We start from the raw sequence: 26,953 nt of genomic DNA, 5'->3' as shown, positions 1-26,953 counted from the left end.
CTCAGCATTTACTTCCTCAACTACCTTAAGGCATCAACTATATAGCTCAGATAGCGCACACATCTCAGTCTGAAGGATAACGAGGTTGACAGAAAAGGCGAGAGGGCATTAGCTTTCACTGTTTTAATTAACTTTTTGTGTCATGGAGTGTGGCAGACAAGTGTTCTTCATTCTTCCATCCTGTTCTCCTTTGATATCCTCAGTCATTCGAGTATATATTTCTGAGGGCTCTCTTAAGTTCTGAGAGTGGTGGACAATTTCTTTGATTTCTTAATGGGTTTTTTTTATGTGACTTGTAAATAAGAAAGTATCTTTTAAAAAATTTATCAAAAATAAAAAATTCCGCTGAATATTGATTATAGCTGTGGTGACTTAATTTAGGCATGCATCTTTTAATCCAATTGCTGTGCATCCTGTATGCTACCTACCTATCTGAAGTAAATTTCAGTCTCCTTCCACTGCTTTTACTGTAACGACCTCACACTACTTCCTTTCCTATCTCCTTTTTTTCTCCCAGTGTATTTGATAAAATAATATTAATGGCTACCGTGAAGTACTGCTAGTATGTATTGTTATAAATTCATGTAACAGTTCTATGACAAAGATAGAATGATCTCCCTTTAACATCTGAGAAAACTGAGTTCAGAAAGTAGTTGGCCCATGAAAATTTTAGACATTTAGTTTGGAAACAGTTGCTGTTGTTAGGTGCTGTCAAGTTGGTTCCGACTCATAGCAACCCCAGGCACAACAGAATGAAACACTGCTTGGTCCTGAGCCATCCTCATGATTTTTGCTATTCTTGAGCCCATTGTTGCAGCCACTGTGTCAATTCTTGGAAACAAAAGGGAACTGATTAATAAGTCATGGAGCATACAGGATGGGGTCCTGCAAACATTAAGAATAATGATGGGAATAGTTTAAACAGAGAAGAAAATATTCTTTGATGGTTACGAGAGCGGGGAGGGAGGGAGGAAGAGGAGTTTTCACTAATTAGATAGTAGATAAGAACTATTTTAGTCAAAGAGAAAGACAACACACAATACAGGAGAGGTCAGCACGACTGGACTAAACCAAAAGCAGAGAAGTTTCCTGAATAAACTGAACGCTTTGAAGGCCAGCATAGCAGGGGCGGGCGTTTGGGGATCATGGTTTCAGGGAACATGTAGATCAATCAGCATAATAAAATCTATTAAGAAAACATTCTGCATCCCACTTTGGAGAGTGGTATCTGGGGTCTTAAACGCTAGCAAGGGGCCATCTAAGATGCATCAATTGGTCTCAACCCACCTGGATCAAAGGAGAATGAAGAACACCAAAGACACAAGGTAATTATGAGCCCAAGAGACAGAAAGGGCCACATAAGCCAAAGACTACATCAGCATGAGACCAGAAGAGCTAGATGGTGCCCAGCTACAGCCAATGACTGCCCTGACAGCGAACACAGCAGAGAACCCTTGAGGGAGCAGGAGAGCAGTGGGATGCAGACCCCAAATTCTTGTAAAAAGACCAGACTTAACGGTCTGAGCCTAGAAGGACCCCAGTGGTCATGGTCCCCAGACCTTCTGTGAGCCCAGGACAGGGACCATTCCCAAACTCTTAAGACAGGGATTGGACTGGACAATGTGATAGAAAATGATACTGGTGAAGAGTGAGCTTTTGGATCAAGTAGACACACGAGACTAGGTGGTCATCTCCTGTCTGGAGGGGAGATGGGAGGGCGGAGGGGGTCAAATGCTGGCTTAATGGACATGGAAAGAGAGAGTGGAGGGAAGGAGTGTGCTGTCTCATTAGGGGGAGGGCAACTAGGAGTATATAGCAAGGTGTGTATAAATTTTTGTATGAGAGACTGACTTGATTTGTAAACTTTCATTTAAAGCACAATAAAAGTTTAAAAAAAAAAAAAGAGATTACAGAAAAAAGAAGCTTCTATCCACATTCCCAGGATAAATGGGAAACATTTCAAGGGATGGTATTTTTCATAAATATTTATGAATATGGTCATTTGCAGAAAAAAAAAATAATAATGATGGGAAAACCTATTTTTTTCACAAACAGGTTATAAAACTCCCAGCACAAACATACATTTTCAAACACTCAAACATGGAATGATAGTGATCAAATTAACAGTGGCTGACTCTGGAAGTTGAATATAAGTGATCTTCTGGCATCTAGCATCCAAAATTGCCTAAATCCCTGAGGGATAAAAATCAGGATCAGCATAAAGCTGGTTCCTATAAGGTGGAGGTCAGACATACCTCGTCTCCAACTTCTTCACCATTTCTGACTCCAGCTGTTCCCCCGACAACACTGTATTTCTCTGCTGGGTTCAGTGATTCGTTGCAATGACCACACAAAACTCACAAACCATAGTCACATATTATGTGGTTTATTGGGGTAGTAACAGGAACAACTTGGGATCAGTATCAGGAAGCACATAGGCAAGTTTGGAAGGCTCCCCCGAAATAGAGAGCACATCCCGCCCTTCTTCAGTGCAGGAGAGCTTCCAACCAGGACAGATCTCATCTGCTCTCAGCCGCGCAAGCAAGTTGGCCCTTCTTGGCCATACGAGCTGGCCATGCACACCCCCCTCAGGACAGGCCTCCTCTTGGCCCTCAAGCCTGGCCTCCGTTGGGCCTTAGGGTTACGGCTCTCAGCACAGGCAGGGCATCTGCCACTGCCAAAGGCATGCCAGCCCAGCCACACAGAGCTGCCTGCTCTATTTGGGCATCACCTGCACGTGCCCAGGCTGCAGCCTCTTCCCCTTTATGGGGTGACTGCAGCCTCTTCCCCTTTATGGGGTGACCAGCTCCACTGGCGACCTCTTGTCTGGAGGTGCCCAGCTCTGCTACATGGGAGGCCTTGCACATGGCAACCATCTGCTGGTCTAGAGGTTCCTGCCGTTCCGACTGCGGCTGCTGTTTCTCTGCCACTGGGCCCCTTCTGGGCCTCTTGCCATCTTCAGTGTTATAGCCCTTGACCTGTACTACAGCTCTTCTAGGAGCTTCCCTCCCCTCGCCTCTGTGGGGTTGGCAGCTTACATAAGCCAAGTCCTTGTCAATTTCAAGACAAGTCCCTCCCAGCAGGACCACAAACCAACCAATCCCCTCTGTGGACTGCAAGTCACTCAATCCTACTGAGTGGATTTTCAAGGCACTACCTGAATAGCAAATTGAACAATCCCTGCAAGGTGCATATAAAAGACCAGTTACAAGGCAGGCTGCGGCCCACCCAATCCTTTTTGGCAGAATTACAAACCCAGGGTGGGAAAGGCCATACATAAATCTATTGCACTGCAGCTTCTTTCTGAAGAAAATGGTGGCATGCCTGGTGTACAGTAAGGAAATGACTGACAAATGTAAAAATCCTTTAAATGTTTTTATTATGAAAGTTTAAATATACAGAAAGGAACAGCGAAGCACCTATAAATGATATTCCCACAAGAATTGGTCATATTTGCTTATTCTTTTTAAAGGAACTGTTAAAGATATCTTCCTTTGCATCCTTTCCCTAATTTCGTTTTTTTCTCCCTCCCCAGGGGTTACCGCTGTCTCAAATTTGTTATTTTCGTGAATGCTATTTCTATGCAGTATTTAGCCATGGAATACAGAAAGCATTCATTTGCATGTTTTCCAACTTTATAAAAATGAGTGATACCACATCACGCAAAACACTCAATTTCATTAATTGTTTTTGAGGTTTATCCATGTTGACGCAATGCTCTCTAGTTCATTCTTCTACCTTGTATTCTAACTTACACCTAGCCTTAGCGGTCACTCACATTGGTTTCTAATCTTCATTCTCGCAACGCTGCAGTGGACCTTGTGCCTGTCTCCCTACACACAGGACTCTCTAGGGGGTGATTTTAAGTGAGGAACTGGGGGGTGGGGGTCAAACAAGACATCTTCACCTTTAGTAAATATTACCAGAGTGTTCTAAATACGATGACTTCCAACAGCACTATGTGAAGTACCCACCGTTCCACATCCTCTCAGTAACTGGCATGGCTTTAATTTTCGCCAGTGTGATGCCTCTGAACAGCTCAGTGTTTTATTTTGCACTTCCCTTACTACTAGTGACACTAACACCGTCAAATCCATCCCTCCTCAGCTGCCATGAAATGGCCTCCTTACCATATACAAGATTTCTACAAATAGATCATATTCAATGATATTCTTAAGAATTTACACTTCATAGATTAATTTCAGAACCAACGTGTGAAATTTAAGGGAAAAAAATGCCCGTTGAGGAATTTTGGCTGGAACTGCGTGAATTTGTGATTTAGGAAGAGTTGCCAACTTTGTATGTTGAGTTTCTTCTGCCTAGATCTACATTTATATTTCTATTTTCTGGGGTTAGGAATTTTATTATTTTATATCTAAGTATTAATACTAAATATTAATTTCTAAATAGTAATAAGTATTAATACTGTCTCAGCCTCTCCAATTTAACCCCTTCAGCGTATAGTCTTTGCATGCTCATTGCCTCTTCATGTCCAGAACAGTGTCTGGGAAAGTGTGGTTACTGTGTGCCGCTGAGCTGACTCCAATTCACAGCGACCCTCTATGACATAGCAGAGCTGCCCTACAGGCTTTCTTAGGCTGTCGTCTTTACAGGAGCAGACTGCCAGCTGAGCAGCTCATGGGTTCAAACCGCTGACCTTCCAAGTTAGCAGCTGGGCCCTTAACCATTGCACCACCAGGACACCTTTGGCAAACAGTAGCCACTCAACACTCACTGAATGAATGAAAGCCTGTATTTATATATATCTGTAGTTTTCCTGGAAACCCTAGCGGCGTAGTGGTTAAGTGCTACAGCTGCTAACCAAAAGGTTGGCAGTTCGAATCCACCAGGTGCTCCTTGGAAACTCTATGGGGCAGTTCTACTCTGTCCTATACGGTCGCTATGAGTCGGAATCGACTCGACGGCACCGGGTTTGGTTTTGGTAGTTTTCCTCCCTCGGCTCCCTTTTGATTTCAGTTTTGCAACAAGTGGAAAAAGTTTTCACTTTTTCTGTGCTCTGGAACAGTTTACATGGTTTAGAAATCCCCTAAATGACTTTATGAGTATACAATTACCTGGGCCTGGTGCTTTTTATGGGACAGAATTCCCATGTTTATTGGGTTTTTAATCGTGACATACTCTGACCTAAATGTAAATTCTGCATTTCTTCTTAGTGAATCCTAATTTTCCTTATTTCAACTGATGTATCCAATCTATTCTCATTAGAAGCTCCCTAAAGCTGGTTGTAAGCATTACAGCTCTACTACCTGTGCCTATACTCGTTACCCACCTAAAACACAAAGACTCCCGCTTATGTTCTAAAATCTTAACGTTTTCCCAGTTCTGACCTGCTGCTTCCCAGGGATGCTCTACTTTGTCTACCAAGATATCTTGTTGTAGCTGTGAGGAGTAAATGACCTAATACATGCTGAGTACTTTAAATGGTGCCTGGTGCGTGGCAGGCACTCAATACATGTTAGTTATTATTTATTGAGCATATGCTGTATGTGAAACATTTTGTGAAGTACTTGACATGCAAACTTATTTAATATGCATCAATCTACAACAAAACAAACAAAAAAAACCTGTTGCCATCGAGTCAATCCTGACTCATAGCAATCCTATAGGACAGAGTAGAACTGCTTATTTCATTTAATACTCACATTGCTACAATACAGCATCATTTATTACCTCTATTTGAAGAATTAAAGAAAACCCTGAGCTTTATTAAACCAAGCAAATTGCTCAAAGTCATACAGTGCCACAGTAGTGGCAGAGCTCTGTGATTTTTCAGAATCTAAGTTCTTAGTCCTGGGAAGTACCCAGTGCCCAGACAGGGAGAATGAAATCAAATAAGGTTGAAATCTATGGAACAACCAGACAATGGACAGCCTCATACACAATTTAACATGGAATTTGGCCTAAGAACAAAAACCTGCCGCTGAGTCCATTTCAACTCATAGTGACTCTATAGGACAGAGCAGAACTGCCCCGTAGGGTTCCCAAGGCTGTAATCTTTACGAAAGGAGGCTGCCACCTCTTTCTCCCGTAGAGTGGCTGGTGGGTTTGAACCACCGACCTTTTGGCTATGAGCTGAGCACTTACAACCACTGCAACACCAGTGATGTGTATACTCTTATACTTTAAAAACATCAGTTTTGGTGCCTTGTGGAAATGGATTTAAGGGAAGCAAAAGTAGATATAGGAAGTCCTATTAGAAAGCTATAGCAGTTGCCCAGATGAAACGAATCTCAGACGAGAGAGACAACATCAGAGTTAGAGAAAACAGGATATATTCCAGATTTAGAAGATAGAAGCTATAGGACTTGGTGACCAACTGGACTGGGTAGTGAGAGGGACTCCCCTGTATGAACCTTTTGATGATGGGCAAGGTGTGCATGCTGTCTGAAGGTTTTTTTGCATTCCCTGCACTCATAGGGTCTTTCTCCAGTATGAATTCTCTGATGTTGGGCAAGAGAGCCACAGTAACTGAAGGCCTTCCCGCAAACATTACATTCATAAGGTTTCTCTCCGGTATGCACCCTCTGATGTTGAGTGAGGGATGAGTCATTGCTAAAAGCCTTCCCACATTTAATACATTCATAGGGTTTCTCTCCCGTATGAACTCTTTGATGCTGAGCAAGGTATGCAATCTGGCTGAATGCTTTCCTACATTCCTGGCATTTATAAGGTTTTTCTCCTGTATGAATTCTCTGATGTTGAGCAAGGTGTGAATTCTGGCTGAAGGCCTTCCCACATACCCTACACGCATAGGGTCTCTCTCCAGTATGGATTCTCTGATGTACAGTAAGGTAGGCACGGAGACTAAATGCTTTCCCACAGACGTTACACTTATAAGGTTTCTCTCCAGTATGAACTCTTTGGTGTTGAGCAATGGATGATCTATTGCTAAAAGCCTTCCCACACTCAATACATTCATAGGGTTTCTCTCCAGTGTGAACTCTCTGATGCTGAGTAAGGTAGGCAAACTGGCTAAAGGCTTTCCTACATACCTTACATTCATAAGGTTTTTCTCCAGTATGAACTCTAAGATGTTGAATTAGATGTGCATTTTGACTGAAGGCTTTCCTACATTCCTTACATTCATAGGGTTTCTCTCCAGTATGAATCCTCTGATGTTGAACAAGATTTGATCTCTGGCTGAAGGCTTTCCCACATTCTACACATTTATACGGTTTCTCTCCAGTATGAATTCTTTGATGAAGAGTAAGGGATGAGCTCTGGGTGAAGACTTTTTCACAGTCATTACATTTCAAAAGTTTCTTCTCTACATAGACACTCTTGGGCTTAATGTCCACTAAATTTTTTTTGAAGCTTTTCTTGTATGTGTCAGGTTTATGTACTTTCTCCTCTTTGGGGACTATCTGTTGTGTATGAAACTGTGTGTTCTTATAGAAGCTTCCCCAAGATTTGTTATATTCTTGTCCTCTTTTATCGACAAGGGTTTTTTCATGAGTGATTGTCTCTTCCTTGAAACACGCCTTTGGACTTCCTGCTGGCCTCTCAAAATGGCTCTCACGTTTCCACTCTTCTCTCAAACTGGAGAATTCAAGGCCATAGCTTGTGAGTTTTGCTATTATCTTCTGGGATGATTCTTCTTCATATATGGCCTGCTTTGGGGTTATTTCTTCAGTCTCACACATAGATTCCCATCCTGAAAAATCATAAGAAAAGTCTCCTCTATTATGTACCAGAAGAAAGTACACTCATAAAATGAAGTATATGAATTTAGTAGCAAATAAAACCCACAAGAACATTGCTTTCATAGTTCTTAAATGTACAAGAAAACAAAGTAATTTGAGAAGAAACTAATAGAATTATAAGACTGTAAGGTAAATCTCAGGACAAGAAGGAATTACGGAGGTGGTCTGGACTTGGTTAAAATTTTATGCCTATATTAATAATACAAGCACTGAAGTAATCTCTATTCTTACAGCTGCTTCATTCAAGAACACTCACTGAATAAATACTTACATTGTGCCAGGAACTGTTCTAGCTTTTAATATCCCAGTAAACAAAACAAAGATTCTTACCTTTATGGACCTTACATTCTTGGGGAGACAGAAAATAAATGATAGATAAGTAAATTTTATTACATGTTAGAAGGTACTAAGTGCTACAAAAAGAAAAGAAAACCAGGGTAAAGGAGATCAGAAGTGTGAGGGAAGCCAAAGATAGAAATCATTAATAAGTTAACATTTAAGCAAAGATTTGAAGGACGTAAAGAAGTCAGTCACTTAGATATCTGGGAAAACAGAAGAGCTGGTTTAAAGACCACGAAGTAGATGCATGTCTGGTGTGTCTGAGGAACAGCAAGGAGGACAGAGTGGCCAGTGGGGAGTGAGCAATAGATGAATTCAGGAAGGTAAATGGTAACCAGGTCATTTACGCCTTGCATGCCTTCTACAGAATCCAGCTTTTACTCTGAGTGACATGGAAAGCCACTGAAATGTTTTACTAAAATGCTTTTGAGTAAAGGAGTGATATCTGGTTGCTGTTTTACGAATATACTGGGAGGAAGCAAGGAAACCCTTTATTATATTAATCCAGAGGAGAAATGATGGTGATTCAGACCAGTGAGATATCAAAGGAGTATAGTGAGGTGGTCAGATTCTAAAATATATTTTATAGAAGAACCAAGAGCCATTGGACGTGGAATGGGATAGAAAGAGAAGAGACAAGCATGGCCTGAAAGTTCACAGTCTGAGCAATGGAAGAACGGAATAGCCGTCAACAGTGATAGACTAGAAAGATGCCATTAACAAGAGCAACAACAACCTGGAAAGAAAAAAAACCCTAGAAATGAATTTTACAAGAAATGAGCAAAGCCTTTAAAATTCAAATGAGGGACAAAAAAAAAAAAAAAGAGGGGTTTGAATAAAGGGAGATGAACACTTTATTTCTGTATATGAAGACTCAACAATGTAATGACATCAATTCTCACTAAATACATCTATTATTTCCATTCAATTCCAATCAAAGCCCCACTGCGGTTTTTGGTAGTTTTTTTTTTTTTTTTAAATCCTGAAGTTCATAAAAAAGTAAGTATGAATGAATTGTCTGGAAGTTTTCTCCCAAATATGAGGGAGGAGTATAAACTATGAAGCAGGAGAAATGAAAAAGCACGGCTGGGGCACTGTAGCATCAACTGTAGAAAACAGAAAATTTAGAGACTGATCTATGAATATATAAGCAGGCCTGTTCCTTGGGGCCACAAGAAAGAATACAAATGGAGGACAACATACCACATATCTAAAAACGAGAAGTTATAAATCATGCTAGAAAACTTAGGTGTATTACATTCTACTCTACTTTGAAAAATATACCTTCATAACGGTCTAGCGGAAGGCCACATTCGACTTTAGAATCTTTTGCCACTCTCCTACTGTTCCTCCCCCAAGCAACATTCCACCACATGAAGGGGCTTCGTGTGTGAGCATGTGGACACTCCAGCTTCCAAGTCCACGTCATATCAATACCCACCAAACAGCCATGCCTTATCCACCCATGGGCTGTTTACAGAACCAGGAGACAGGACATCAGTAAGGATATAGAACTCAACAATGCCATCAACCAAGAAAATCTAATTTACAATTATAGAACACTCCACCAAGGAGAGAAGAATACACATTCTTTTCAAGCAGCCACATACACCAAGTGTAAAAATTACCAGGCAGGGGGATCGGACCTCCTCGTCCAACTTCATGAGGCGAAGCAGAAAGAGTCATTATCAGCATCAGACCAAGGCTGATTCCCATGAAGCAGAGGTCAGATACACCTCCTCTGTCCAACTTTTTACCAATTCTGGTAACAGGGGTCCCTTCCATGGCACCCTCAACTCCTCTGCTGGGTTCAATAATTCATTGTGATGGACACACGGAACTCAGACCGTACTCACGAGTATGGGGTTTATTAGGGAAGTAACAGGTTACAATTCTAAAGACTACAAAGAGGAGTACTCACTAACGGATTTTACGGGACTAGTACAACCTTGATTAAAAAATCTGACAAGAGTGCATGAAGGAAAAACTGGAGGCTAAACTCACTGATAAATACAGATACAAGAAAACAAAATACTGGCAAATAGCAGCCAGCAATGAATTAAAAAGATACAAAGATGCGTTTATCTCAGGAATGCAAGGTTGGATAAACATTAGAAAAGGTACTATGTGTAATTTACCACATCTAAAGACAAAAAAATTAAAAACCATTTAATAATCTACAGATACAGGAAAACATTTCTTGAAACTCAAAAGCTATTCACAATCAAAACTCTAACAAATGAGAGTAAAAAGGTAGCCACCAGAATTATTAATAACAAAATTATTTATTTATTTATTATTATTATTATTATTAAAAGCACTCTCTTTGAGATCGGAAGTGGTCGAGAATGCCTGCTATCACCGCTTTGGTTCATAGCGTACTAGTCAAGACCAGACAACATGAAAAAGAAATAAAGGGTATAAGAATTTTAAATGAAGGAACTGCCATTATTTACCGATATGTCTGCCCACACAGAAAATACAAAGAAATCTACAAATTATTAAAATTAGCAAGAGAGCGTGGTGATGTTGCTAGATTAAAAAAAAAAAGTTAACTTCTTTTCTATATATGAGCAACAAACAGAAGAGCATTTAACATAGCAACAAAACTTAAGATGTCTAAGGATTAATCTAACAAAACATGTACACTGCTTTTACGGAAAAAAAAATAAAGTGTTATTGAAAAAAATTAAAAATCTAAATAAATGGATAGATATGCCATGTTATGAACAGAAAAATTCTGAAAATTTGTATACAAAATAAGGCTGAATCAAAAGCCTAAGCATTTTGTTGTTTTCTGGTGGAAATTGACAAGTTGACCCTAAAATGTATTTAGACAGCTGAAGCGCAAATGAGAAACTCTGCCCAAACAGGTATTCAGGCTGATGATAAGGTATTTTATCAAGACAGTGTGGTGCTGGTACAGCGAACAGAGGCCAGTGGGAGGGAACAGAGCTCAAAATCAGAGCCAAGCATATATCAAAACTTGATATATTAAGAGGTAAGACTCAGAAAAAACGGGCAAAAAGAATACTAAATCAACAGATGTCTGGAATATTTGGTTTTCCAGAAAGCAAAAGAAGTTGAATTCTTCACATAAGCCTCAAAAATGTACTCCGGTTGGATTATGGACATAAATACAAAAGAAAAATCTTTACCATCTTTAAAAGACAATTTGGAAATATCTATATGACCTCAGAGTACGAAGATTTGTTAAAACAAAATATCAAACATAAAAAATACAAAGGAAAAAAACGGAAAATTCAACTCCATTAAAAGATACATGTATTTATACACACACATATACCCACAGGAGATATGTATGTATCTATCCAGACATGTATGTATATCCTATGGGTATATGTGTGTACAGAACAGGAAAATTCTTTTACAGCTTTTAATGGAGTGGAATTTTTCACTTTTTTTCTTTGTAATTTATATATTTGATATTTTGTTTTAACAAATCTTTCCATACTTGAAGTCATATAGGTATTTCCAAATTGTCTTTTAAAGATGTTAAAGGTTTTTCTTTTATATTTACATCCATAATCCAACTGGAGTACATTTTTGAGGCTTATTCAAAGAATTCAATTTCTGTCTACCCATCTACTGGAGCCCTGGTGGTACAGTGGTTAACAACAGCTTGGCTGTTAACTGAAAGGTCGGCAGTTCAAATTCACCAGCCGCTCCTTGGAAACCCTATGGGGCAGTTCTACTCTGCCTTACAGGGTGGCTGTGAGTCAGAATCAATACGACAGCAACGGGTTTGGTTTTGGTTTTATTTACCTATCTATCAATGTATGTATTTAAAAAGAAAAAGACAACCTCCCCCAAATGAGCAAAAGATTTGGATAGGCACTTCACGGAAGAGGAAACACAAATGGCTAATATAAACAGGAAAAGATGCTAGATTTCATTAGTAATCAAGGAAATACAGATTACAACTGAAGAACAATATTTTACACCCACCAGGCTGGCAAACATTGAAAAAAATCTGCCAATTCCTAGTGTGGGGCAATGGGTACTGTCATACACCGCTAGTGGAAAGGGAACCTGGTAGGAGCACTCTGGAAAATGAAATTGCGTCATCTAGTAACTCCCTAGTTACATGCTGTGCATGAGCTCCAGTCACACACAGGAAGGGTCACAGCAGGAATGCTTCTAATAGCAAAAAACGGAAACAACTGTGGTTTACGCAACGGAACACGTTACATTACAGCAGTGAGAAAAAAATAACAATGAACCATAGATACAGAAATCAGCAGGAGGAATCTCAGAAACGTAACTCTGAGTGGAAAAAAATCACCGAATTACACACACAATGTATTTCTAACCATATGAAGTTAAAAATATGCAAATATAAACATTTCATTTAGGTATACATACATAGGTGGTTCAACTATAAGGAAAAGCCAGGTAATGATACACAAAATTGTAGGGTAACGGTAACCTCCATGAGGGGTGGGGGTGAGCCACAGTTAGGTGGTGGTGTATCATTAGGAAGGGACCCCCAAGGGCCTAAAATGGCATTCTATTCAAGCTAGCAAGTAGGTACATGAGTTTTTCGTTCTATTACTATTTAAACTGCATATATATACAAATATATACTATGCACTTGATTTAATAATAATTAATAAAATTTATGCATATACCCTTTGGCACTACAGTTCTACTTCAAAAATATTTTAGGAAACTGAACAAGGACATAAAAGACAGGGAGAGGCAGCTGGCGGGAGGGGGATGGCGAGCTAGGGAGCAGTGTGCACAGAGATGCTTCCACCCCCGATTTTCTTCTGAACGTTAGTCTGCCGCTTTACTTTCATGCTGCCTATGTGCATCTGCTAATTCTTTCCCACACCAGAGTTAAACTCTTAATCTCTTCTCCCTCTGTCTTAGTTACCTAGTGCTGCTGTAACAGAAATACCACAAGTGGATGGCGTTAAAAAACAATTTATTTTCTCACAGTTTAGGAGGCTAGAAGTTCGAGTTCAGGGCACTGGTTATAGGGGAAGGTTCTCTTGTCTCAGTGCTGTGCAATGGGTTTCTTTTATATATGGCCTTTCTGGCCTTGGGTTTTACAATTCTGTCAAAAATAATTGATTGGGCCATAGCCTGCCTTGTGATTGGTCTATTTTACACACCTTTCAGGAATTGGTCAGTTTACTACGCAAACAGGGTGAATAAAACCACCAATCAGTATTACGTGACCTTATGGGGATTGGTCAGCTGGGAGGGCCATGCTTCGAAACTGAATATAAGGGCCAATCCCACAGAGGTTAAGAGGGGCCTCACTATCATCAAGAAGAGTCTGGAGTGGAGCACGTCCTTTGGACCCAGGGTTCCTACACTGAGAACCTCCTAGGCCCAGAAGAGAGAGCTGTAACACTGAAGTCAGCAGGAAGTGGTGGCAAGCACAGCAAAGTTCAGCAGCAGAAAAACGGTGGCAGCAATACGAGCAGCAGGAACCAGGAGACGGGTGTGAGATGGGACGTTGGCCTTGCCAGCCCGTAGTGGGAAAGAGACAACTGCAGTGGGTTTGCTGGCCCAGAGGGAGAAAGGGAGCTGAACGCCTTCTTGCAGGAGGCTTGCTCGTATAGTTAAAGAGCTGTGAAACTTGCCAGAGCAGGGCAGAGGCCAAGAGGTGCCTGGCAGCAGAGGCCGTTGGCTGGCACCACAGAAGGAAAGGCCACTGGCTGGCCTGTCCGAGAGGAGGGCCACCCGCTGGTACAGCCGAGAAACAGCTGATAGCTGTTTTGGCTCTGATACTAGGACACACTCAGCTTCTGTGGCCCTGGCATTCCTTGGTCCCTTGATCCTCATGTGGCAGCTATCTTCCCGTTTGTGCTTCCTGGCCTCTGTGTTTAAGGTCCCCCACTAAAAAAAAAAAACCCAAACCCGTTGCTGAAGAGTTGATTCTGACTCATAGCAACCCTATAGGACAGGGTAGAACTGCCCCATAGGTTTTCCAAGGAGTGGCTGGTGGATTTGAACTGCCGACCTTTTGGTTAGCAGCCAAGCTCTTAACCACTGCGCCACCAGGGCTCCGAGGTGCCGCAAATGGTTTGTGCTCAACTGTTAGCCTAAAGGTTGGCAATTCGAGCTCACCCAGCAGTACCACGGAAGAAGGGCCTGATAATGTGCTTCCATTAAGATTACAGCCAAGAACACCCTATAAAGTGGTCTGTAACACACTGGGTCACCACGAGTATAAATCAACTAGATGGCAACAGGTTAGGTTTTGGCTTTCGGTCTCTGTATCTGTGCTGCTCTTTGTATCACTCGAAGTGATTAGATTTAGGACACACCCTACACTGAAATGGCCTCATTAACATAACAAAGAAAACTTTATTTCCAAATAAGATTACGTCCACAGGTATAGGGGTCAGGACTCCAACAAATATTCTCTGGGGGCACACAATTCAATCCATAACACCTTCAAATGTTTTTCTGCTTCTGACCTCTTTGATGTCAGCTTTTTCTTCTTATATGCCTGTCTTAGTTACCTAGTGCTACTGTAACAGAAATACCACAAGTGATGGACTTAACAGACAGAAATTTATTTTCTCACAGTTCAGAAGTCCAAATTCAGAGCACCGGCTTGAGATGAAGTCTCTCTCTCTGTCGGCTCTGAGGAAGGTCCTTGTCTCTTCAGCTTCGGCTTCCTGGTTCCTTGGGGATCTCCATGTGACTTGACATCTATTTTACCCCAGCTCTCTCTCTCTGCTCACTCGTTTAATCTCTTTTTATACCTCAAAAGAGACAGACTCAATGTACACCCTACACTAATCCTGCCTCATTAACGTAACAAAGATAATCCAATCCCAAATGGGATTATAACCACAAGCATAGAGGTTAGGATTTACAACAGATTTTGGGGGACATAATTCAATCCATAACATTCCACCCTTTCACTCCCAAAAATTCACATCCTTGCCTCATGCAAAACACGTTCACCCTGTCACATCATCCCAAAAGTCTTAAATCAACTCCAAGTCCAAAATCTTGTGTTCTGAATCATCTAAATCAACTACAGGTGACACTTTAGGCATATTCCATCCTGTGGCAAAATTCCTCTTCATCTGTGAACCTGTGAAATCTAGAATGTAAGTTATCTGTTTCCAAAGTACAATGGTGGAACAGGCACAAGATAGACATTTCCATTGCAAATGGGAGAAATTGGAGGGGAAGAAGGAATAACAGGCACCAAGCAAGTCCAACCCCCAGGAGAACAATTTACAGTAGCTCTCAAAGCTTGAAAATAATTCTCTCTTCTCTGAGACCATCTGGGCAATGGCCCTGCCCTCCAGACTCTGGGTGTTGGCCATGCTCTCAAGATTCTGGGTAGAGGTCTCTTGGCCCTGGGCTTCAGCTCCACCTTCCAGGCCCACTGGGGCTGCAACTCTGCTCCCTCGACTTTGGGCAGCCCCATTCTCCTAGTCCATCTTCGTGGCAACCCCACCCCCTCGACCCTGGCAGGTCCCGTTCTTCTGCCCCTTGAGCATGGCACCCCTGCCCCCTCAGCTTTGGTCAGTGGCCCCATCCCCTGGCACACCTTAGCCACTGCCCCACACTCTGGAACCGAGGTGGCAAAAATCTGACTCTTCAAAATCTAGGAGGCTGCTGCCCCACTCTTTAAGATCCAGGAGACTATGGCCCCACTCTTTGAAACCAAGAAGGCCCTGCTTCCCATGCTCCTTCCTTCTAACAGTTCTTCTGATATCTGAGCTGCTCCAGGGATGGTCCTTTTTTTTCTTGAAGGACAAAAGATGTAGCTTCTTTCGTCTGTTTTCTGCCTGTAGAATTCCAAGAGACAGACAATGTTCTCTCCTTTCCTTCTTTCTCTGTCCCCTTCAGTCTGGGCCAATGGGTTTTCTGCTTTGGTAGTTGATTACATCCATCAGTCACAGGCTTAATCTCTTTAACAATTGTGTAGCCACATCCTTGGTGAACATTCTAGGACATGTGACCTTAGTTTGTACAACAGAATTTTCCAAATCTTTAACTTCTGTTTTCATTATGCAGTTTATTTTTAAGTCCATCTCTTTCCTCTTGCATTTTACTGTAAGTGGCAAGGAGAAACTGTAAGTGCAATGTGGCCCCTTTAAGATCTTTCTTAGAAATCTCATCAGCCAGATTACAAGTTTATCACTTACAAGTTCTACCTTCCACCAAACATCTGAACATAATTCAGACAAGTTCTTTGTCACTGCCTAAAAAGCACTGCCCTTCCTCCATTGTCTAATCACATGTTTATCATTTTCTTTTAAAGCCTCACCAGAAGCACATTTAACATCCACATTTCTAGCAACGTTCTGTTACTGGTGTCTAAGACAACAAAGACTCTCTCTATAGTTCTCCTCACCTCCTTCTGAGCCCTCACCAGAACCGCCTCTGACGTCCGTAATTCTACCAACAGTCTCTTCAAGGCAATCTAGGCTTTTACGGTTAGGCACCTTAAAACTCTTTCAGCCTCTATCATTACTCAATTCCAAAATCGCTTCCATATTTTAGATACCTGTTAAAGTAGCATCCCACTCTCCTAGTGCCAAATTCTGTCTTGGTTATTTAGTGTTTCTGTAACAGAAATACCACAAGTGGGTGGTTTTAACAAACATAAATTTATTTTCTCACAGTTTAGGAGGCTAGAAGTCCAAATTCAGAGCGCCAGCTCAAGATGAAGGCTTTCTCTCTCTGTTGTCTCTGGAGGAAGGTCCTTGTGTCTTCAGCATCTGCATTCTAGTTCCTGGGAGATCTCCATGTGTCTTGGAATCTATCTTACCCCGTCTCTCTGCTCACTTGTTTAATCTCTTTATCAAAAGTAACTGACTCAAGATATAGCCTACACTAATTCTGCCTCATTAACATAACAAAGACAACCCATTCCCAAACAGAACTATAACCACAGGCATAGAGGTTAGGATTTACAACACATATTTTTGGGGGGATATAATTCAGTCCATAACGCCATTTATAGCTATATCATATCTCTGCTACTAGACTTTTCAATTCTTTGATTACTTATATATATATATACATACACACACACGTATACACACTAAACCAACCAACCCGTTGCCATTGATTCCGACTCATAGCGACCCCGTAGGACAGGGTAGAACTGCCCTACAGTGTTTCCAAGGAGTGGCTGGTGGATGCAAATTGCTGACCTTCTGGTTAGCTGCCAAGCTCTTAACCACTGTGCTACCAGGCCTCTGTATAACACACTAGCACCTTGAATATACCTTGTTCAAAGTACAAATTCAATAAACACTGGTTAAAGGAACGAAAGAATGAACGAACTGACCATTCAGAGAAAAACGAGGCATTTAGAGGTATAATAATAATAGCAGCAGCTAACAGCTAACGAGGTCTTCTCACTATGTGAGAGGAACTGTTCAAGCACTTTAGAAGTATTATCTTATTTTACAGATAATAAAACAAAATCTCAGAAAGGTTAAATCATTTGCCCCAAATTTCACTGTATATGAGTGTCAGGATTTGAACCTGGTCCTTCAATTTCCACCGTCCATAGATCTCAAAAGTATCAGATGAGGAAAAGACTTTTCAAAGACTGGAAGAGGTTTTTGAAACAGAAGGAACAGGACTTGGAGAATAAATAAATATTAGAAAGGAAGGGGCAAAGCGTGAGAGAAGAGAGAGTTAAAAAACAGCAAATTCGGGAAAACATTCTGAAAGGCCCCAAGTCTATACTAAGACCTAGAACACTGGAGAAGAATAGGTCAACAAAGTATAGTAAAAAGGTGCTACCCCTGAGTCGAGCTGAGCCGTCACCTGAAATAACCCGTGCCTGCTGTTTTCTTTACTCACCTGAGCACAGACCTTCTGTCAGCTCTCTCTTCACCAGCCAGGGCTCCTTCCCTTGCTCCAACAAGAATATCACACTTGGCTTAGAAAAGCAAAGTCCTGCGAACATGAAGAGAAACAGAACTGACATCCAATTCCTTGATCATTAGGGAAGAGGAAGCTTACAGCAAGCCAGAGAAAAATCTATAAAGGACATGTATTAGAAGAATAGGGAAAATGAAGTTCAGGCATGGGTTGATAACAGACCCGCCCACTGCCACCTCCACAAATATTAAGCCATTTCTTTGGCATAGGAAGCAGACATTCCACGAAAATAAATAAATAAACAAAAGTCCACAATGGTGGTACCAAAGGGCCCCTCACGGGTAGATGCTGAACTTTGTTAAGGGGGAAGACACCCTTACCCAGTGATACCAAGATCCTGTAGTTCTCCAACATCACATTACTATATAGGTGCCTTTGAGAAGAGTCCAGGCAATCCCACTCCTCTTGGGAGAAGTCTACAGCCACATCTCTGAAGGTCACTAACTCCTGAAATAAAACACATGAACGAAACAACCTCACTTCTTACCATACTGACCTCACTCACTCTGCCCCAGGTACCCTGGTCTCTCCCTGATAGTACATCCTTAGGTAAGTCAAGCATGTTCTCCCTCAGACATTCTACATAAAACAGCAATGCCCCTCACCCCACTTCCCTATTTCCCTAACCCTCCTTTATTTTTATCTGTTAAAATGAAATAGAACAAAACAAAAAAACCCTGCCTTGGAGCCTATTCCGACTCACAGCAACCCTCTGTGTTACAGACCGGAACTGCTCCATAGGGTGGCCTTGGCTGTAATCTTCAGGGAAGCAGACCGCCAGGCCTTTCTTCTGTGATGCCACTGGGAAGGTTTGAACCACCAACCTTTTAACTTAGCAGACAAGCACAAACCATTTGCGCCACACAGGTACCTTTTGTATTTTCATGGATTTTTATATTTATTTTGTTACTTACTGTTTGGCCCCACCTCCGCTACAATATAAGCTCCATGAAGGCCAAGTATTTTTGTTTGTTTTGGTCACTGCTATATCCCCAGTCACCAGGACAGTATCTGGCACATGACGCATTCAAATATTGACTGGAGATGTTAAATGAATGAATGAATGGTTTGAAAAGTCCAAGGAGCTGTAAGGGGATCAAAGCTGACACCAGAACATGCTTGACAGATCTCTAAAAATCATGCGAGACCAGGCAGAGCAAATCATCAATTCAATCAAAACTCAAACTGACAATTTTGTGTAAAGAAACGGGGGATTCCACTCAACGCTGCTTCTGCCTATAGGGCTGGGTAAAGTTCTTAGGGAACCCGGAGCTGCCCTGTGATTTGGCTGGATTCTAGTTTCCGTAATGTAACCACCTGCCGATGAAATAGTGTACGTTGTGTAGGGCTGTGTGTGTGTTTTAACAAAATTAAAACAGGTGAACCTGTCAAGACAAGAGAAGAGTTTTGGTTTTTTTTTGCATTTGACACAATTTTGTCATAATCAAGGAAACTGTCTCTACAGAACCGAAATTCTTCAAGTGTTCTTCAACACTCAATAATCTCTTTTCTTATTTAATTATATGAAGTAGGTAAGTGTCAGTGTCTCCCTCTCTCCCAGCAATAACATCCCTCAAATGCTGCAGAAATGCTTCTGGTAAGAGTTTGATTTGTATGATAAACGTGCTTCCAAAACTGTTCTCCTGGGTTTGTATAAATACATATAATAAGTATTTTTTATATACATGTGACTTGCGTTTTTTTCACTGACTCTGTAATTTGAGTTAATTTATATAATTAACAAATGTAATTACAATGTCCATACGCCAGTTCACCAGCTGCTATTGAGCTGACTCCAACTCATGGCAACCCCAAGTGTGTCAGGGTGGAATCGTGCTCTATGGGGTTTTCAAAGGCTGATTTTTTGGAAGTAGACTGCCAGGCCATTCTTCCAAGGTGCCTTTGGGAAGATCCCAATCTCCAGCCTTTTGGTTAGCAGCCGTGCACCACCCAGGGGCTCCAGCATCCATATAAAAAGATTAAATTCTAATCTGAAAATATTTGACTCATAACAAATGACAATAATGTTCCGCTTCAAAATCTATCCACGATTTTAATCCAACCTGTCTGAAGCACAGTCACAACTCCCTTCACCATTTCTCCCTACAGGTATGTGGCTCCCAGCTGCCAGGACTACTTCCCCTGAAGCCCTGACATGTGGTGACGTTCTTATTTCCCACATCACTTGTACCACAGCACCTGAAAGTGGGCAGGAGCCCTCTTTGCTCCTCACACTTGTTTCCAGATCATTCTCCTTTCCCCCCTTACAGGATACCTAGTTTTAAATTTCACGAAATCAGGGTCTATCAATTAGTATCCCATTTTGTTCTAGCTATCTACCCAGCCCCAATAGATACCAATTCTGTCACTGAACACTTAGCAGCTGCCTCACTGTGCCTCTCCTTTCCAACGCTATTCTTATCATAATCCTTGGTCATTTCAATACCCACATAAATAATCCTCCCAACAGCCTAGCCTCTCAGGTCTCTGACCCGCCCACCCCACCCCCAGTAATCTTGCCCTCCACGCTTCTACAGCCATTCAGTTTCATTGTCATGCTGCAGTCCCTGCAACCAACAAGCGCCAAACCATCCTTAATCTCAGTCTCAAGTCTCCCACTCTGATCTCCACCTCTTCATATTCCAATTCTTGCCCTCTGGTACCCAAATTACAACCATTCTTCCATCCCAACAGAACCTACAAGCTCTTGACCTTACCACGTTTTCACTGATCCTCACCCTTGCATGCCTTGGCTTTCTAGGTCAACCATATGTTACACAATCACCGCATGCAGTCTCAACGCCCTTGTCCTCTCACTTTGCTGTACTCACCTGATCAGACCACAGCCTCCTCTCAGTCTACACTATGTCTGTACCCTCACAGCTGAGCATTCCTGGAGAAAGTCACAGCAGCACGCTGACTGGTCTCATGCTAAATTCAAGATCACTAACCTCAAGAGTGCTGAGGTGCTGCCTACACACCAGCTGCCTGTCCCACTCATGCCCCTGCTTTCCTGAAGAACTTCTGGTTCTTTTCACCTCTCCTCCAACCTCCAATCCCTCCTCCCCATCCTCACTCTCAGCTGATGGTCTTGCTTTCTATTTCACTGTGAAAACCAAAGCATTTGAAGAGAATTCCACAAGCGCCCACCACAACACCTACCTGCATATCTGTCCACATACTCTGACTTGCCCCATTCCTGTGAAGGAAAGGCTCACTTTCCTAGCCAAGGCCAGCCCCTCCACTTGTACACTAGACCTCCGCTCTTCTCACCTCCTCAAGCATGCTGTAACAGCAATTCCCTCCTCTATCCTCTTCACTTTCAAAGTTCCTCCACTGAATCTTCAACATAAAGACTTACTATCATCTTTATAAAACCCTGTTGACCACACCTTCCCTCCAGTTACCACCCATTCTTTCCTTCCCTCCTTACAGCTGAGCAACGTGAAAGAGACATGGATACTCTCCACTATCTGTCCCTCCCCACCCCGCACTGTGGAAGAGGAACGACATAGTTTATATGGTAACAGGGCCGCTCTGGCCGCTCTGCTGAGGAGAGAGTAAAGGAGGGCAAGGGTGGCAGCAGAGAGACTCGTTAGGAGAGTGTGCAGCTATCAGGGGAGAGGGCCTGGCTTGGAGCAGAAGGGAAGGGGTGGTAAAAGTGACCAGACTTTGGATGTGTTCTGCAAGCAGAACAAGCAGAACTCCCAGATGACAAGTTTTAGCTACAGCAATTGAGTAAGGGAAGTATGTAAGGTTCCTAAGTGGTTCCCCTGTTTCTGTCCTTGGCTGATTCTCAGTAGCAGCCAGAGTGACCCTATTAAAATAATAATCAGATGGATGGCATCACTCCTATACCCCTACACACTGTTGATAACTGCAGTATTAAAGGGGCAAGGTGGGCAAACCCTTTCTCACTAACTGCATGGTAAGAATCAGCATGGATCCAATTCTCATCTGGGAATGGATCCAGGCCTCAGCCTCCCACGTCTCCACTCCTCATTGCCAGGCACTTCTGTGGCACTTCTCTCACCCCAACCACTCAGTTAGGTCAAAACATCCCAGGCCACCTGAGGCTAGGTCATCGGCTACCAGCTGTAGGCTAGAGTCTGCACAACTCCCTGCACTTCAGACCAGCCAGGCCCTCTCTCTCTCTCTACCGCCCTGGGGATAGGTCACAGGTTAGAAAAGTTCTGTCCTTCCTCATCGACTGCCTGTGCAGCTTTTCTGTCACCCAGCCACCCAAAGCTGGCTCCTCACGAGTTAGCACTCTGTCCTTCCTACTGCCTGTGCAGCCCTCCTCTGGATTAGCTATCCTGAGCTAGGTCAGAATCCCATTGCCCCTCGTTTGTTAATTCTCTATAATGGCTCAAGGAGCACTCGTGGCGCAGTGGTCAAGTGCTCAGCTGCTAACAAAAAGGTCACGGGTTTGAACCCACCACCTGCTCTGCAGGAGAAAGATGTGGCAGTCTGCTTCCATAAAGACAGACAGTTTTGGAAACCCTATGAGGCAATTCTACTCTGTTCTACGGGGTCGCTATGCGATGGAATTAACTTGACAACAATGAGTTTGATTTTGGTATAACGGCTCACCAAATTTATGTAGTCTATTAACTATATGGAGCCTTGGTGGCACCGTGGTTAAAGTGCTCGGCTGCTAACCCAAAGGTCTGCAGTTCAAACCCACCAGCTGTTTCGTGGGAGAAAGATTTGACAGTCTGCTTCCATAAAAATTTACAGCCTTGGAAACGCTAAGGGGCAGTTCTACTCTAACCTATAGGGTTGATACGAGTCAGAACTGATTCGACAGCAAAGGGTTATTATCTGTACTGACAATTTCCCTTTTATCACAAGCAGAAAGGAAAGAATAAAAGCGGAAGAGACTCATCCAGCGTGGTCTGGGAGAGACTTGGCTGCATAAGGCTTTCTTTGTTCCCGGGACAAGCCACATCCTCTAGATACTTGGATGTTCTCACCAACCCAGGAAGCCTCCAAAAGAGAAGACCCAAAGTTCAGGATCCCTTAGTCACTGGGACTTCAAGGAATAAGCATTAACACATTGTTATGAACAAGCCAATCAATGAATACGCATGGCTGACTGCATCATGCCCCCTCCCTTCCTGAGCCCTGTTTTCAGGATGGGGTTTGCATAGCCCCCTACTTACTTATACAGTTTTAAGTGTTGCCTGGCTATTTTGGAAAAAACAAACAAACAAACCAAATCCATTGCCACTGAGTCGATTCTGACTCACAGCAAGCCTACAGGACAGAGTAGAACTGCCCCATAGGGTTTCCAAGGAGCACCTGGTAGACCTGAACTGCCGACCTTTTGGTTAGCAGTCATAGCTCTTAACCACTGCGCCACCAGGGTTCCCCTGAAAAACAAAGAGCACCTTAATTGCTTGGGCTATTCCAAGAGCTATTTTCAGAAACGAGAGTCAAAGGCCAAACCAAGTTCTCTGTCCCACACAGCCCCCAAACCTTCAATGGTACCTTTCACTCAGATGCAAGATGTTTGAGTTTGAAGTTTCTATTATGCAACCAAATGGACACAATAAGGAGGCATTTAGATATACAAATCTCGGGTTCAGGAAAGAAATCTGGGCTGTATAAATACATTTGGTAGTTGCTGCCACACAGCTGGTATGTAAAGCCATGAAACGGGATGAGATCATTAAAGGAGAGAATGCAGACAGAACTTAAAAGAAGAGAACCAAGGGCTAAGTCCTGTGGCATCCACTGTTAACAGCTGCTTAATAAAAAGGTGTTGAATGAATGAATGCTGTCTGGGCAGAGACCAGAAAGAAGCAGTTGGTCTGTTTCCGAGGAAGAGCATTCTAGGCAGAGGGAAGAGCAAGTGCAAGGTACTTAAGAAGGTACTCAACTCACTACAAGGAGGCCAGTGTGGTTACAGACAGGGTGAGAAAAATTAAAGTCAGAGGGAGGGCCAGGAACTAGATTAGACAGGCCAAGTTAAGGACTTCAGTATTGATCCTGAATGAGGCGAGATGCCACTGTGAAGTGACATGACTGATAACCCAGAGAAGTTTTGGCAGAAGGAAAGTTCACATCTGCTTGTTTCCAAAAGCAGGAAGGTATTTCAGGCAAGAGAGAAAATAGAAACACACCTGGTACATGGCTTTAAGAAATCCAACGGCCATTCTTTCCTCTTCTGGCTCTTCTCTTGTGAAACGGCAGCGTCCTTAGACAACTGAGGTGGGGAAGAGAACATGAGAGATCAGACTTTCCTGGCAGCATCCAGAATTACCAGCCTAGAATTTCTTGACTTCTCTTTCCCCCGTTCTAGTCTTCCCTCAGAGAGCAAAAGAAGACCTAGGAATTTGTTTACTTGCCCAAATCACTTCCCATTTTATTATTTTAACAACACAGTTTTTCTAGATTTTAAAGATAAAGAACCTAAGAAATGTAGTCATCTACATAAAGGCACACACCTATTCAATAACAGCACCAAGAGCAACTAAAATTCCGCCTGACTCCACAGCCCTTCTCCACTGCACTAGATAAGTGATTTTGAAAGTTGGCCGCACAATGGAATCACCTGGCTAGTTGTAAGATACTGTGTGACACACCTTCTCAACCATTCCTCCCACACGCCCACGAAGTCTTAAAAACTACAGCGCTAACCACTGTCTCACACATGGGATAATCAGAGGCAGTGGAGAGGGACACAGTCACACCATCACCCTCTCCCAGACCTACCTACAAGCCCCAAACACTAGAGTGTCATAACCGACCATCTCACTCACATGTTCCAGTCACACACAGGCCGCCGGTATGGGCGCACCAGGGGGGCACAGTACCCTACACACACACTGTCCGGCTCTGTGGTACCCACACATTCCACTCACAGTCACACAGACGCGCCGGGCGCAGGCACACAGGTTAAAGTACCCCCCTGCACGCACACACACACACATAACTCTATACACACATACACCCCTACACACACACGCACAGTCCCGCTCTGTGGTACCCACACATTCCACTCACAGTCACACAGACGCGTCGGGCGCAGGCACACGGGTGAAAGTACCCCCCTGCACGCACGCGCACACACACACACGCACAGTCCCGCTCTGTGGTACCCACTCATTCCGCCCACAGTCACACAGGCGCGTCGCGCGCAGGCACAAGCGGTGAAAGTCCCACCGGGGTCACCCAGAGGCCGAAGGGCGGCGCCCGGTGACTCAGGCTCCGCAGCGCGCTCCCCACCTGCAGGACTTAGCTCCGGGGCAATCCGGTCCCCGCCCCGAGGGCCCGGGGAGCCTGCACGGGGGTGGCCTCCTCGCCCTCCGCCGACGGAGCCGGGTCCCAGCGGCCCGGGAGCGCCGCCTCGGCGGCCTCGGGCTCCGGGGGACACAAAGGCCGCCGGCCGGCTGCCAGCGGGGCCCCGGGAGGTGCGGTCCGCGGCGCTGCGCGGCTCTGCCCGGGGTCGTCACGCCGCCCGCCGCCCCGGCCTTCCACAGCCGAGCCCGAGCGGGCCGCGGAGCCGGGCCAGACGCCCCTCACACGGCCTGCGACTCAAGTGCGCAGGCACCGGCGCTCCAGCCGCCCCCAGCCACCCCGCCCGTGATGTCGGGCCGCGGGGTCAGCGCGGAAGGCGGGGCTTAAACATGGTCGCCCGCGCGTCGGCGACGCCGGGGTGAGGGGCGAGCGCCGGGAGCCGCGGGGTACCCCAGAAGCCGCGGGAGGGTGCGCAGGCGCAGGACGCGTCGGCCAGTCCCGCCCCGGGACGGTTACCTTGGAGATGGGGGGGGCGAGTAGGACGGAGGGAGCTTCTCGTTGGAGTGTTCACGATTCGTAATGCTGGCTGTGAATGCGTCCCCTCTTTTTAAAATGGCTTTTCTGCCAGGAATCTTCAAGATTCCCTTCGGCGCTACGTTCAGATACAAACGGCACATCTTCAAAGAGGCCTTCCCTGATCGCACCTGTCACCTGGCACCCCATGCCTCCTTAACTGGCCTGATTTCTTCATGGCTTTTACCGCCTTAGGGTACATACTGCTTATATTTCATTTTCTATTTTGTTTATTGTATCTCTCCCCACAAGAAGATTCTGTCACTCGAGTGCGATTTTGCGACTGCGCGCGTAACCCTTTGATTCTGTCGTTGTGTGTGTTTCTCTGAGTGTCAAAGTGTAAACCCTTGTGTGTTGGTGGTAAGAGTGCCTCCTGTCTGTGACCACGTGTGAATGTGGTACAAAATGAGTACATTTGGTGACGTTACCTGAGAGACTATGCTAGGGAAAAAAAAAAAGAAACTGACTGGTGGAGAGTGGACTCGGAGTGCTTCACCATAAATGTGACTGTAAAGACTAGACTAATGGATGTGAGTTTGTGACATTCTGCCCGGTGTGGGATCCAATTAGTCAGCACCTGCTGTGAACCACATGTTGTTTCAGGTGCTGGGGTAGACACAGAGAAAAAGACTTAAAAAATGCTGACTAGAATATTAGTAAGCTGAAAGGCAAGTTCAAGAAGCTTAATATATTTGGAACTGGATAACAGATGGGAATCTGAATCTGCACAAAGGATGAAGAGCACCAGAAATGGTAACTACAAGGTAAACATACAAAATTGTTTTTATTATTTAAAAAATTACTGTTACATAAGAATACTGATAACGTAGTATAGGGTTTATAACATAACCGAAAACCAAACCCATTGCAGTCAAGTCGATTCGGACTCATAGCAACCCTACAGGACAGAGTAGAACTGCCCCATAGGGTTTCTAAGGAGTGGCTTTTACTTAGCAGCCGAGCTTTTAACCAGTGCGCATGGATTTATCTCTGGAAAATCTGTAGATATGATGCAATGCTGATCCAAATTCCAATGACATTCTTTAATGAGATGGAGAAACAAATCACCAACTTCATATGGAAGGGAAAGAGGCCCCGGATAAGTAAAGCATTACTGAAAAAAAACAAAATGGGAGGCCTCACAATGCTTGATTTTCCCACAT

At 43.6% G+C, this 26,953-nt stretch overlaps 1 protein-coding gene across 2 annotated transcripts; it reads right to left on the bottom strand.

Moving 5' to 3' along the window:
• Positions 1 to 2,072: 2,072 nt before the first annotated feature.
• ZNF570 (zinc finger protein 570) lies at positions 2,073 to 25,696 on the bottom strand. Of its 2 annotated transcripts, XM_049902234.1 has the most exons (5): positions 25,206 to 25,696; positions 24,101 to 24,183; positions 18,293 to 18,419; positions 17,892 to 17,987; positions 2,073 to 7,675 (listed from the first exon to the last, which is right to left on the bottom strand). In XM_049902234.1, the coding sequence occupies exons 2-5, from the start codon at positions 24,131 to 24,133 to the stop codon at positions 6,318 to 6,320; spliced, it is 1,614 nt and encodes a 537-aa protein (XP_049758191.1). In that variant the 5' UTR covers positions 24,134 to 24,183; positions 25,206 to 25,696; the 3' UTR covers positions 2,073 to 6,317. The 2 variants fall into 2 exon arrangements, with proteins under 2 accessions (XP_049758191.1, XP_049758192.1); XM_049902235.1 differs by lacking the exons at positions 18,293 to 18,419; positions 25,206 to 25,696 and having other exon boundaries at positions 24,101 to 24,181.
• Positions 25,697 to 26,953: the final 1,257 nt, after the last annotated feature.

This window comes from Elephas maximus, chromosome 11 (assembly GCF_024166365.1).
Source record: "Elephas maximus indicus isolate mEleMax1 chromosome 11, mEleMax1 primary haplotype, whole genome shotgun sequence".
NCBI classification, from domain to species: Eukaryota; Metazoa; Chordata; class Mammalia; order Proboscidea; family Elephantidae; genus Elephas; species Elephas maximus.
Note: the sequence above shows the minus strand (reverse complement) of the source record. Positions and strands in the feature narration are given on the sequence as shown.

Excerpts from the sequence above, each read along its gene's own strand:
- ZNF570 (XM_049902234.1), bottom strand. The coding sequence starts at position 24,133 with ATGGCCGTTGGATTTCTTAAAGCCATGTACCAG. Across the intron at positions 18,420-24,100 it reads TTCTTAAAGCCATGTACCAG|GAGTTAGTGACCTTCAGAGA; the intron begins GTGTGTTTCTAT and ends GTTTTATTTCAG. Across the intron at positions 17,988-18,292 it reads CAGGATCTTGGTATCACTGG|GACTTTGCTTTTCTAAGCCA; the intron begins GTAAGGGTGTCT and ends TCATGTTCGCAG.